We start from the raw sequence: 12521 nt of genomic DNA, 5'->3' as shown, positions 1-12521 counted from the left end.
GAGACAATCATACAAAATGTATATTGTAAAAGTAATGATTGTACTATAAATATGCACTTTTTACATCAACTATAATTTTCACCATGTGAAACATTTATTTGTTTTTATAATAAAGATTAGCATAATCATGTATGGCATATAATTATAAGTTAATGAAATTCAACTAGCAAAACAACATAGAAAAAGGCTACATAACTATAACTTAAACAAACAAATAGAATCCCCTTCCATAGATAAAACCCACGTAGGAATAATATCTAGTTATAGAGGTCATGCTTCTTTGGCTGTCTGGTGTACCAAAGGCCATCTTGCATGACATTAGGCCAGACTATTTGATGTAAGCTATTGTTTGTAATTGTTTGGCGCCTATCCAGTTGCCAAAGTATTAATAAGATTCTGCTATACTATAATAACATAACATGGGCAATTGATTAACCACCATGACCGGGCAGTCTAGCATCTAATGTTCTCACAAGAGATGTCATATTCGAAAATCCTAAGGGCTGTCAGGAAAAGGTTCTATAGTATTCATATTTCATGGTATACATGGGTTAAGTCACATACATCTTGAGTTAAAACTCGTCCTTCCCTGGTCAATGAACAGGGAAAAGATCATCCAATTAACGGTTTGTACAGTAAATTATACTAGAATCACATATTTCCATATACTAAAATTAATAATAACATTGATGTTTAGCTACAAAATTGTCCCATTTTGAAAACTAAAGATAGTGGACATACGACATTTAAAAATCAAAGATAATACTAATGTCTTTAAAGGAGACCAAAAATTGACAGTTAGAGTAAAAGGAATCGTTCACCCTTGCTTACATAATACAATAATAACACTTCACCGTTGCAGCATAAATCAAAACCAAAGATGCAACACCATCTGATCCAACAAGTCATCGCCCTACTTTCCATAGCTTCAAAAATCCCCATTAGGACCACATTCAGTGCCTCCTTTGCTTTGCACGTTTCAATGAGCTTTTACCTTTAAACTTCCATTTATCAACCCCGCCTGGCTGGTTTTTCTGTTCAATCTCTTGAACCTTGCGCTTCCTGTAAAATGAAACAACATTTATAACATGCTATATTTTTCTCTTCCTCGACCCTTTATATATAAAAAACAAAAACCTCACCTGTAAACCTTGAGTGACTGATCAGATAGTAATTCATCAGCAAGAGTTGCCTTCCTTTCTCTCTTTGTAAGTCTACTAGTAAAATATTCTGATACTGGCTCCACAACCGTCCCAACCTGAAAAATTCAAATATAAGTCCTAATCTGCCATGAGATCAGTATTTTGCTAATGATGTACCGAAAGACCAAGACCTACCTGGAAATATTTTGGAAATGAGTTTGATTTGGAGTCACCCTTCTTGTAGTGCCTCTTCGGATCAATCACATTTCGCAGCTATAAACGAAAACAATGTTATAAAGTGAGATCATTTAGGATGAAAGAAACAATTTAGCTGCCATTATAGAGTATTAAAAACATAAAACAAGCATATATCTATTTGTCACAAAAAATCAATGATATAGCTTCAAAAGATGCAAATGCCATTGTTTATTCACTAGGGGTACGTTTAGCAAAAGTAGTTGTAGTTGGATGGAGCTGTAACAAGGGGATGAAGTGAGAGTTGTAATCAGGGGATGAAGTTGAAGCCGGGGCTCTTTCAAAAACTTTATTGTCAGTAGCTTTCGTTTTAGGAGCTTTTAGTGGCTGGGGTTTTTTAAAAAGCTACATCCACTCAAAGCTTTTTGTTTAGCAGAAACTTTTTCTTAAAGCATGGGCTTGAAGCTCCAAAAAACATTGTCAGATAGTGGCCAAAATGTCAAAAGAGTTATGGAAAAAAAATTAAGCTGAATTAAAATTTATAAGAACCAATAGAAGTGACAACACCTTTAGCAGAGTGAGATCCTTCTTTAACTCAGGTGTGAGTGTAGGAGCAGGCATATCAAACCTACACACATTTCAAACATTTTCAAGTCAACTTCAGAAATTTAGATATAAGATCGTGTATGAAGTACACCACTTAGAATGTGAGCATACCAATTCTTTCCCTTTGTATCTTTGACTTGCTTTTTCAGTAACTTGTTCAACCTTTTGGGGTCATTAGGTGGAACAAACAGCCCATCAATGAGCTCTGAGTTGGGCTTATATAAAGTTTGAAACTTGTCATTCGACTCACTTTTTGTACCAGACGAAAAAGAGGGCAGTTGTGGTTCCCACGACAGACCGATAGATAGCTTATCTCCGGGCATTCTGTTCCCATTAGAAAAAACAAAACAATAAGCCACTGATTTCAATATAAAATGAAAAGAGAAAATGTAGCACACATGCAAAGGGAACGCGAAAAACACGTAAATTATAGCTATTCTACTTTGCAGAAGCTAAATAAGTAACTGACTTTACCAAGAGCGATAGATGAGCATTCATATAACTGGGCAGTCTACTTTTTTAGATGGCTATTAGAAACACGACATGTGTCCATTAATGTGTGGTAGTAACTATAAACTATATTGCTATGCAAAATGGACTTACAATACAGAAGCAATCAAAAAAGAAGAAAACATACTTACATAGTTCAACACTTCACCTGATCGACCTAGTCTATGGGCAGGAGCGAAGATTTCTTATCCTGTGTATACAGTATCAAGTAGGACATAAATAGAACCCAAGCTACAGAGTATAGAAAGCAACACCCTAACTATATTGGGTCGGGCCACATAAAAACCCAAATTATAATTATAATGTGATATGTCCATACCCTGGACGGTGTTCATCAAACCCCAACCAATGACAAATCCTCGGTATATGTATTCGTCAAGATTAGCATCCATGAGTTGGCTTAGTGAAAAGTTTTAGGAAAATATAACTCGCACAGTTAAAGAGATCCAAAGTTCAGATTCTATTAGGTGCAAACAATTTCAGGTAGTAACACGAGTCTCTGCAGGAAAAACTTTTGCTAGGCCAAGTTTGTGTGGCGATGGGCTTGGTCCCTGTGGATTCGTTGTCCAAAGTAGAAACCACTAACTAATTAAAAGTATTTGTCAAAAGCTTAAGGGACAAAGCCATTGAAAAATACTTGTCCCTTTGAAATTCTACTTCAGGACATACTTGCAAGCCAAAGTGTTGGGTACAGTCAAAATTATATCAACAAACACTAAAAGCGAACATGCCATCTAACGTTTCACACTATAATATCCGATACATATACCAATCAAGCGCAAGCCTACTTGCACGCGACACTTTAAAGACTTTCTTTTCATCAAGCAAAGTGTAACAGTAAAATATTTGTTTAGACACTCTAAAACTCTTACCATTACATAACTCGACTTGGACTATAGCATAAAATCCATAAAGACTATTGTGAAACAAGAATCGTAAAGTCCAGAACTTGATATAAGTATCCTCACAGTAATGCTGTTTATGCTAATGTTAGTTTAGTTAAATTCTTCTTTTCTTTATTATTATTTTTTTTAATAAAAACTCAACCCGCCTGACTACCGCTCATTTCGCATACCACAACAAACTTGGACATACTAAAATCGGAATAATTGTTCCTAAACGAAAAACTAAACTGGGCAGTGTCTAACTTTATAGAAAATATAATAACTTTGATAAATTGATGTATCATATCATAATCAACATATTGCGTCATATATCATTACATAATAACGAAAATAATGAATGATGTTTGACAGTAAAATATGAAAATAATAATGATAATAATATAAAACAAATGAAGAATAATAACATTTGATTTTAACAATAAAAGGAAGGACAAGCTAGACAAAGGAAAAGAATTACCTAGAAAGACGGTGGTGGTTTATGACAGCTGTGACGGTGGAGGTTTCCGACAACTGTGGTGGTGGGGTGATTGGTGGTCGTTTGCCAAAAGTTGTGGTAGGTTTCTAAGTAGGTTTTCAAAAATCCAGGGTTTTGTTTTGTGTACTTTAGACGATTGATTTTTCTAATTTTTTTTTTAATTTTAATTTTCTTTTTAATAATTAAATTATGCAAAGACTGTTCAATTTGGGTTTTTTTTTATAGTTCAATTCAAGGTTATATACAAGAAACTAACGAGTATATGACCCGAAAATCCGTAATGATCGAGAACCGATCTGGACCAACCCGTCTGATAGAGTAATGAGTTTGATGTTATTTCTCCGTTGAGGTTCAAACCAAGTTTTGACAAGTGAAAACCCGAGAGTCGAGCTGAACCCGACAAACCTAAAAGGGATAATGAACCGGGTCACGGGTTCAATATTATTGTTTTGTCGGATCACGGGTTGAGGCGGGTTTTGACTCGTGCTCATACCTACATAAAAACTATGAAACTACATTTTTGGAGGCTCAATAGTTTATTTTTCTCTTCTTTTTATATGGCATCTTACATTTTGAAGGTTGACTTTGGCGACTTCCAATTTTTGCGCATTGTTTCTGGTGTTGCTACCGCTTTGTTGGGTTCAGGAGGTTTGTCTATGTTTATACTTTGAGCATTTTAGTTCACACATTATTTATCATTCACACCAAATATCAAATATCCATCCTGACGATGATTACTAAAATAATTGTCTTTCTCCCGATTATAACCTTTGTAACCGGCTGCAAAACCTCAACACCACCCTCCACTACACCCGCTACTCCCATTAACACTACATACACCTCCCTCAAGCATTACTCCTCCCATCGGAGGAATCTTTCCTCCGACCCCACTCACTCTTCTAACAGGCGGCATCACCCCTCCTCCGACTACCATCACTTCTCCTCCGACCCCACTCACTCCTCCAACAGACGGCATCACTCCTCATCCGACTACCATCACTCCTCCTCCGACCCTACTCACTCCATATATATACATATATATATATATGGGAAAATGGAATATAAGGTTGTCTGACACCTAAGCTTAGGTGTGGAACCCCTCATATACTGATTTTATTATTTATTGTTTAATGAATAAATGTCTAGGTCGCCATGATTTTTATGGTTTAAAAAATTAATATGTGAGTGTCCGGCATCTAAACTTAGGTACCTAACAGCCTTATATTATCATCCTCACATATATATATAAGTCGAAAACAAATTGAAAAAAAAAAGCTTAAGAAAAACAATAATAAAAAAAAGAAAGAAAGTAAAAAAAAAAGTCCCCTATTCCTAGTTATGAATCAAAAAAATCTGAAAATTTGTTTAAATGTATGTTCTAATTTAAATAACTAGATGTTAAAGTTAAGACTCTAGAACAAATTCTTATCTCAAACCAATAAATTATAAAAAATATAAACTAAATTTTAAATTTTATATAAACTAATTTAATAATAGATTGTAAATACTTTTAAGACTGGTAATTATTATTATTTTTATTGATAATTATATCTATATGTTAATACAACTTGAAACATGACAATAACTACATAATAGTAACCGCCTACGTGGCGAGTTACTATTCGTCCACCACACATCCTGAACTACTAATCGGATTTTGCCACATCATATTCCGTTTGGGTTTTCAAACACGGGTTGCTTATTGGTTTTTTGCAAACTTTTTTCCTTTTGGGTTTTCAACAAATATATTGCAACTTTTTCATCGTCATATCCCGTACCATTATGTACCACGTACTATTATGTGCAACTACATAGTTTTTCTCAAACCTTTCTTCTTTGTCGTTTTTAACTAATATATTGAAAATTGTTATTCAAAAATTTTTTTCTTTCATTTTTGATTTTTGGATTATTGTGCCTATAAAATATATATGTATATATATATATATATATTTGTTGCTACAAACTTTTAAAAACGTTTGTAGTTTTGACTTTGGGCAAATATATATTTCATATGTCAAAGTTTTTAGTTAATATATATATAGTGCAAATCATCAATAACAAAAGTTAATCACAATAAGTGAAACTTCTCAATGTGGAGAAATAACCTAATGTGGTTTTACCTCTAAATAAATATATATTTGAAACAAATCTATCGATCACATAATGAAGACAGTTGAAAGTTCTACGCGATTACACTAGAATAATGCAACTGCTTCAACGAACAGTTGAATCCCCGCAACACGGGGTATAATTTTACTAGTATAATATTAAGAGGAATTAAAGGATGAATAGTAACTTTTCATGACAAGGTAAAACAAGAAGCTACTTAGTAAAGTTAACATAAGGTCCTTGGTTCGAAACCAGGGGAGAGTCACTTTCAAACATATATAATAAAATGAATATCAAAAATTTAAAACACAATCAAAAATATATATATATATATATATATATATATATAAATACTTATCTAAATTATAACCATAATCGTTTTTGAGCTAATTTTACTTTTCATTATTTATAGTTTTTTGTACGAAAAAGATCATTAGAATATTTTTATATTAGATAATTACTAAAATTTGAAAACATTTCATATATTAAAGAATGAACTTGTTTTAGTAGATTTATACAAAAATAATATTGATATTAACAAGAAATGCCTCTAGGAGGCAAAAGTTTTCCCTTAATATTTTTTGTGCATTTACCAGATTACTAGATTTTTTTTCCCCAGAGGGGGGTGGGGGGGGTCTCCTTCTATTAGGTAAGGAAACTCTATAGCATGGACGGTGGACCAAATTAAAACAACAAAATATAAACATGTTTTTTGGTGTATATATGTACATTTATGTCAATATTATTCTATTAGATAGTTTCTAGCTAGCGTTTTTGGAGATATAAATACTTATATATTCATGTTACCCTTTTTAAGATAATATGATATATATTTTAATATATACATTTATGTCTTCGTGTTTATTATTAAAAGAAGATCAAGTCAATTTATGTGTATATTAGTCTATTAGATGGTTCCTAGCTAGCGTTTTTGGAGATATAAATACTTATATATACATGTTACCCTTTTTAAGAAAATATGATATTTTTTATATATACATTTATGTCTTTGCTTTTATTATTAAAAAAAATCAAGTCATTTCGCTCCATTGAATGTGGATGCAGCTGTCAAACCACAAAATTATATATATATATATATATATGGCTACCATAGTTAAGAGAAAAAAAAATAGATTTTAAGTTTGATCTTGACCATCGAAAATAAAAGAGAAAAACAATCTTAGCCATTCAAATACAAAGTCAAAAATAAATTCAAACTAAATTTTATATGTACATGGTAAGTGGTGAATTATACCAAAAATTTGAAACTTTTAACAATACAAAAAGGAAAAAGAAAAAAACGCCCGTTAATACATGGTAAAACCTTTAATTAGAAAATGTCAAACACAATTTGAAGTCTTTCCAAAATCGAATTAATACGTACCTAACACACTTCGATTTCAAAGAATTTTTATAGTCTATTTCATTATAAAAGCCACAAACACATTCATGTTTCACCATTCATGCTTCTCATTTTATAATATCATCATTTACAAACAAGAAGATGAAAAGGGCAAAAGGTATTGTATGTTTATATTCATGTCTCAACATATTTTCTAAATCTAATTTTGTTTCTTTGTATAAATATGTTATTGTTCACATGATCTATATATCATCGAATTTACATTATTTTTTTAATGCTTTTTTAGGATTTTGAAGCTATCAATCAATCAAATACTTGCAATTGATTTAATTGCGGATATCGCATCTGATAAGATTGTCCAAAGCATTAATGTATAGCCGGATTGATCTATATATAATTATACATTCGATTGCAATTGATCTATATATATAATTCAGCTACACATTATTCCTTTTATTATGGATATTGGTGCTTTGTTTAATTTTTATATCATGATGTAAACAGGATGGTCGTGGTAAGCATAAACTAATAGTCGAGTAATTTGTTTATCTGATTGTTTTTCAAATAAGGGGCTTTTATTGAGAGGGTTGTTGGTGGTTCAGGAACATCTTGCTACGGATGAGCAGGATTATGGCCGAAGAATGAGAGTTTTTGTATTTGTGTATGGCCGAAGAATGAGAGTTTTTGTATTTGTGTATGTGCTAGAGATATCTGCTTTTTTTTGTTACTAAAAAATTGTTAGGAAATATAGATAGAAATCTAAAATTAAAATTGTATGTTGTTGTCGATTTTTAAATAGTCTGTCGATTTCCATAATGATTATGGACCTTATTTTTTTTTTAAGAGAATTGAGTTAAAACTTATGTTAAGAATCTCTCTATCTATCTATATTCAATAAGCAAACTACCACACCCTCTTTTAACACATCTACCTTTAAAATGTCTTTTATGCCCTCCTAATTTACACTACCCTATTTTTTCTCCATCACGCTCATTAGACACACATACGTTCATCCGATTTCCGATTTTCTCTCCCTCCCCCCTTCTCTGATTTTCTCCCCCTATAAACACCATCCACCACCGCCCCAAATACCACCATCCACCGCCGCAATCCACCTTCTATGTACGCTATCCCCCCATAAACACCATCCACCACCGCCCCAAAAACCACCCTCCACCACCGCAGGCTTATTTTTTTTTTCTTTTTCATCGCCGCCGCCCCACAAATCACCGACGTTTTTTTCTTATTCCCCGCTGCATCGCGCGAGTACAACGCTAGTTGAATGTGGATGAAGCGGCCAACCCCCTTACATATATAATCATGGTTTTTCATGGTTGCTATTAGTGGTGGACTGTTACTATAATATTCACTTTGAATCCGTCACTCGTTGCTACTACAGGTAAGATGTTACTATTAGAGGTAGACCAGAAAAGCCATTCAAATTTGTGAGATAAAATTGCAAATCGTGATTGCTGGCAGGTTTTCTTTTTTAGTATGCATACACTATAATAATTTATTTTATTTTTTGTGAAGAAATGCTTTTTGAAGACAGTAGTTTTACTTTACATTTTTTTTTCCAGTGGTGGTTTACAAGTCTCGATCTTATGTTAACATTTAAAACTTGGTTATGTTCAAATGTTTTTACTCCTATTAATTAAAAGGTATTTGAAGAAGTATAAATCTTTAAATGACTTCTTGGCGTTATTTGTAACTTTTAGATTAAGATAATAAATTATAAATAAGAGTTAAATGCATAAAAAAAATATCATATTTTCTTAAAAAGGGTAACATGTATATATAGATTATTACAAGAAAAATGTCACTAATAACCTTATTTAGTTACCATTAAAAAAAACGTTATCACTAAATTTGGTCACTAAACAAAATTAGTGCCCAAAAAATGACAATTTTTGGTCTTCAAACAAAATTAGTGATGGACTTTTAGTGACGAAAATTGATCACTCAAACTTTTGGTCACTAATCTATCATAATGACCAAAATTTGGTCACTAAACAAAATTAGTAACGAAAATTTGGTCATTTTAGTTTTTAATTTTGTTTTTAGTGAAATTTTTTAATGGCAGACTCTCAGCTTCTTCGTTGTTTTTTATTTTATTTGAGACTTTTTGGCTTTTAACTTTTTTTTTTGTAAATGGAAAATTTTAACTTTTAATTGTCCTTTTTGGTTTTTTACCTTTAATGTGTTTTGTTTATTTTTTGGTGTTTAACTTCTTTTTGGCCATTTTGCTTCCTCTACTTCTCTTTACAATAATCAAACAAATCAAACTTTTATCACACCCTATTAATCTTTCTCCCATACCCATATATATCTTTACAACCGAATATTTATAAAGTAAAGTGAAGAAAAAGTAAAGAGATATATAATTTCGAGGTAGAAATGAAAAGTTTCCGATGGTGTGAATATGCACCATTCTTTTCATTTTAAATATATATATAGAATAAAACTACAAGAGTAAATAATACCTCATGTTATTTTTATTATTTCATCATCTTTTTAAAAGTGAGTAAATGATATATTTAGCTATTCAATCTTTTTATTATGACAAGTGACACAATATATGTTTGTTAGTGCATTCGAGGTTTTTACGTACATTAATTATAGTTTTTAAATATTTTTTTGTTATTCATTTATTAAAACATCGACTTTTTTTTTAGTTTTATTTGAAAATAAAAATGTAGTGGTATTTTATCACAAATTTTGTCTTTTCAAATTGGTTCAAACTTGGTAAGGAACGTTTGGGTCTATATTGTTTTTTTTTCCGTCCGTTCTTTTTCTTTTGTTTTCTTTCCTTTTCCTTTTAGTAAGAACTTAAAAATTCTTTATTTTTTTCTTTCATTAGGAAAAAACCAAATAAAAGTAACTATTAATCTATTTTTCCTATCATTAACTTAAACTCAAGAATTAGTTCTTATTTTATTTTTTAATTTATTTTTTTACTTAAACTCAAGAGTATCAATTATGCTATAATTTTTTTTTAAAATTAAGTTAGGAATGAAGTGAAAGATGCAAACTGTTACGGTTTAGGAGTTGCTAGAGGGGGCGTTCTTCTGCACGACTAGTCGTGTATAAAGTTTGTACACAATTTTGCACATTCATAGAAAGATTTTAAAATGAATTCCAATGCTTATGAAAAAGGTAAATGACTTGAAACAAACTAAAACATATTTTACTGTTTTCTTGATGAAGGTATTGTAATAACCATGCTTAAATTTCTCCTCTCTCTATATACACATATAATCGTAATTTGACATTCAAGAGATCTTATGGGCTTAACAACATGTTATAGGGTGGTTATGTTAATGCTTTCTAATTTTTGGTTTTGATAATTTGAAAGAAAAAAAATACACTTAGAAACATATGCTAGGTAATATGGGACTTCTATGGAAGTGTTCCATGAAATTTGGTGTAATATATATAAAAAGGCTAACTGCACTAAGAAGCTCACGCTTAAAGAACTTAATTATCCATCTATGGTAATGCAGGTTGATACTAAATCTGCATTTGAGGTTTTTTTATGAGAATTGCAACAAACACGGGTCTAGTCGATTCAATCTTGCATCTATAAAAGAAGGATCAGGGTTGAAGATTACAGTCAAGTCAAAATAGTCTACAGTTCACTGTAATAGACCTGGAGATATACTTCATGGTGAGTTTTAGGAATCGCCTGTGTGGCGAGTTACTATTCGGCCACGTAACATCCTGTAAAATTTTACCAAATCGTATCCCGTCCGATCTTTTTATTACGGGTTATTTATTGTTTTTTTCCACAATTTTTTTCCTTTTGGGTTCTCAAACAATATATTGCAACTTTCTAATGCCTATATCCCGTACCATTACCATTATTTGGATTTTGTCACATCGCATTCTGTTTGAGCTTTTTATTACGGGTTACTTATTGATTTTTTTTCCACACCTTTTTTCCGTTTGGGTTTTCCAAACAGTATAGTATTGCAACTTTTTAATGGTCATGTTTCGTAATGTTATGTACCTTATTCGGTTTTTGCACGCTTTTTATAGGTAGTTTCAACTAATATATTGAAAACTTTCATTCGACCTTTTCTTTGTGCATATTAAATATATGTATTCCACTTTTAGATGCGTTTGTGGTATTTTTTTTTTAGAACGGCATAATTTTATTAATATATACAACTAGCAAGACACTAGCTGTAAAAAATACAATTACAAGAGAAATCTAGATATCACTAAAAGCAAACTAATCTAGACCCTACTCGATACATAAACTGCAAAACGAGCCTAAGAAACAGGCCAAGACATAAAGCTACGAACATACAACTTGAAGCATTAATCAGTATGCAACAGCTTGACTAGCCACTCATCCCAAACATAATGCGTTTGTGGTATTGCTTTAAATAAGTATCTATTTCATATGTCAAAAGTTTGAAGCTAACATATATAACGACATACCATAAGTAACAAAATTTAATCACAATAATTAAACTTCACAATGCTCAGACGGAAGTTAATGTGGCTTAACATTATACATTTGAAAAAAGCTTATTCGTGACAGAATGATTTTTAATTTTAGACGGTTGAAAGTTAATCACAAGTACAAAACAATACAACTATTTAAAGCGAAAATTAAGTCTCATAACGTGGGACTCGGAATCTACTAGTTTTAATAAATTTTAAAGATTTCTTATTTGAACTCCTACTCCAAGTATTACAAATCAATTAAAAGGGGTATGGTTGGATGGTAAACACCCCTGTCTCTGGAGATAGAGATCGTGGGTTCGATCCTTATCCCATGCAAAGATTGGAGTGCCTTTTTTACCATTTAGGTAGAAACTGGACGGAGTAGTTCCTAGTTTTAGGACCATAGACTAATATATTACTCGTACCTTTTTGCTGAGGTAAAAACTAAAATGGAACACACTTTCTAATTCCATTTCACAGTGTGAGTGAAAATCAGAAACAAGGATACATACGCTCAGCTCCTTAAACCCTCATTCTCCTTCCTTCTTTCTTCAATTTATTAGGTAATATTCCAATCCCTCATTCTTTCATCTTTACATTTTTAACAGTTAAGATTTCATTTCATATATATATATTAATATTAAAAATTAATAACAAAAACCCTAACATAAATCACTTTTAATAATTCACATTCTTTCTGTTTGCATGTATTAGTTCTTTTGTGTAACAGAAAATAATAAGAATGCCCGATAAAGGAGAAA

The 12521-nt window shown here is 31.6% G+C and overlaps 1 protein-coding gene across 2 annotated transcripts; it reads right to left on the bottom strand.

Annotated features, from left to right (window-relative positions):
- Nucleotides 1-666: 666 nt before the first annotated feature.
- Nucleotides 667-3899, bottom strand: LOC122584253 (rRNA-processing protein fcf2-like). Of its 2 annotated transcripts, none has more exons than XM_043756466.1 (6): nt 3816-3899; nt 2055-2267; nt 1905-1965; nt 1338-1415; nt 1143-1258; nt 667-1062 (listed from the first exon to the last, which is right to left on the bottom strand). In XM_043756466.1, the coding sequence occupies exons 2-6, from the start codon at nt 2264-2266 to the stop codon at nt 954-956; spliced, it is 576 nt and encodes a 191-aa protein (XP_043612401.1). In that variant the 5' UTR covers nt 2267; nt 3816-3899; the 3' UTR covers nt 667-953. The 2 variants fall into 2 exon arrangements, with proteins under 2 accessions (XP_043612401.1, XP_043612402.1); XM_043756467.1 differs by lacking the exon at nt 3816-3899 and adding an exon at nt 2585-2687.
- Between the last annotated feature and the right edge of the window lie 8622 nt (nt 3900-12521).

The sequence above is a fragment of the Erigeron canadensis genome, unplaced genomic scaffold (genome assembly GCF_010389155.1).
Source record: "Erigeron canadensis isolate Cc75 unplaced genomic scaffold, C_canadensis_v1 Conyza_canadensis_unscaffolded:174, whole genome shotgun sequence".
Lineage (NCBI taxonomy): Eukaryota > Viridiplantae > Streptophyta > Magnoliopsida > Asterales > Asteraceae > Erigeron > Erigeron canadensis.
Note: the sequence above shows the minus strand (reverse complement) of the source record. Positions and strands in the feature narration are given on the sequence as shown.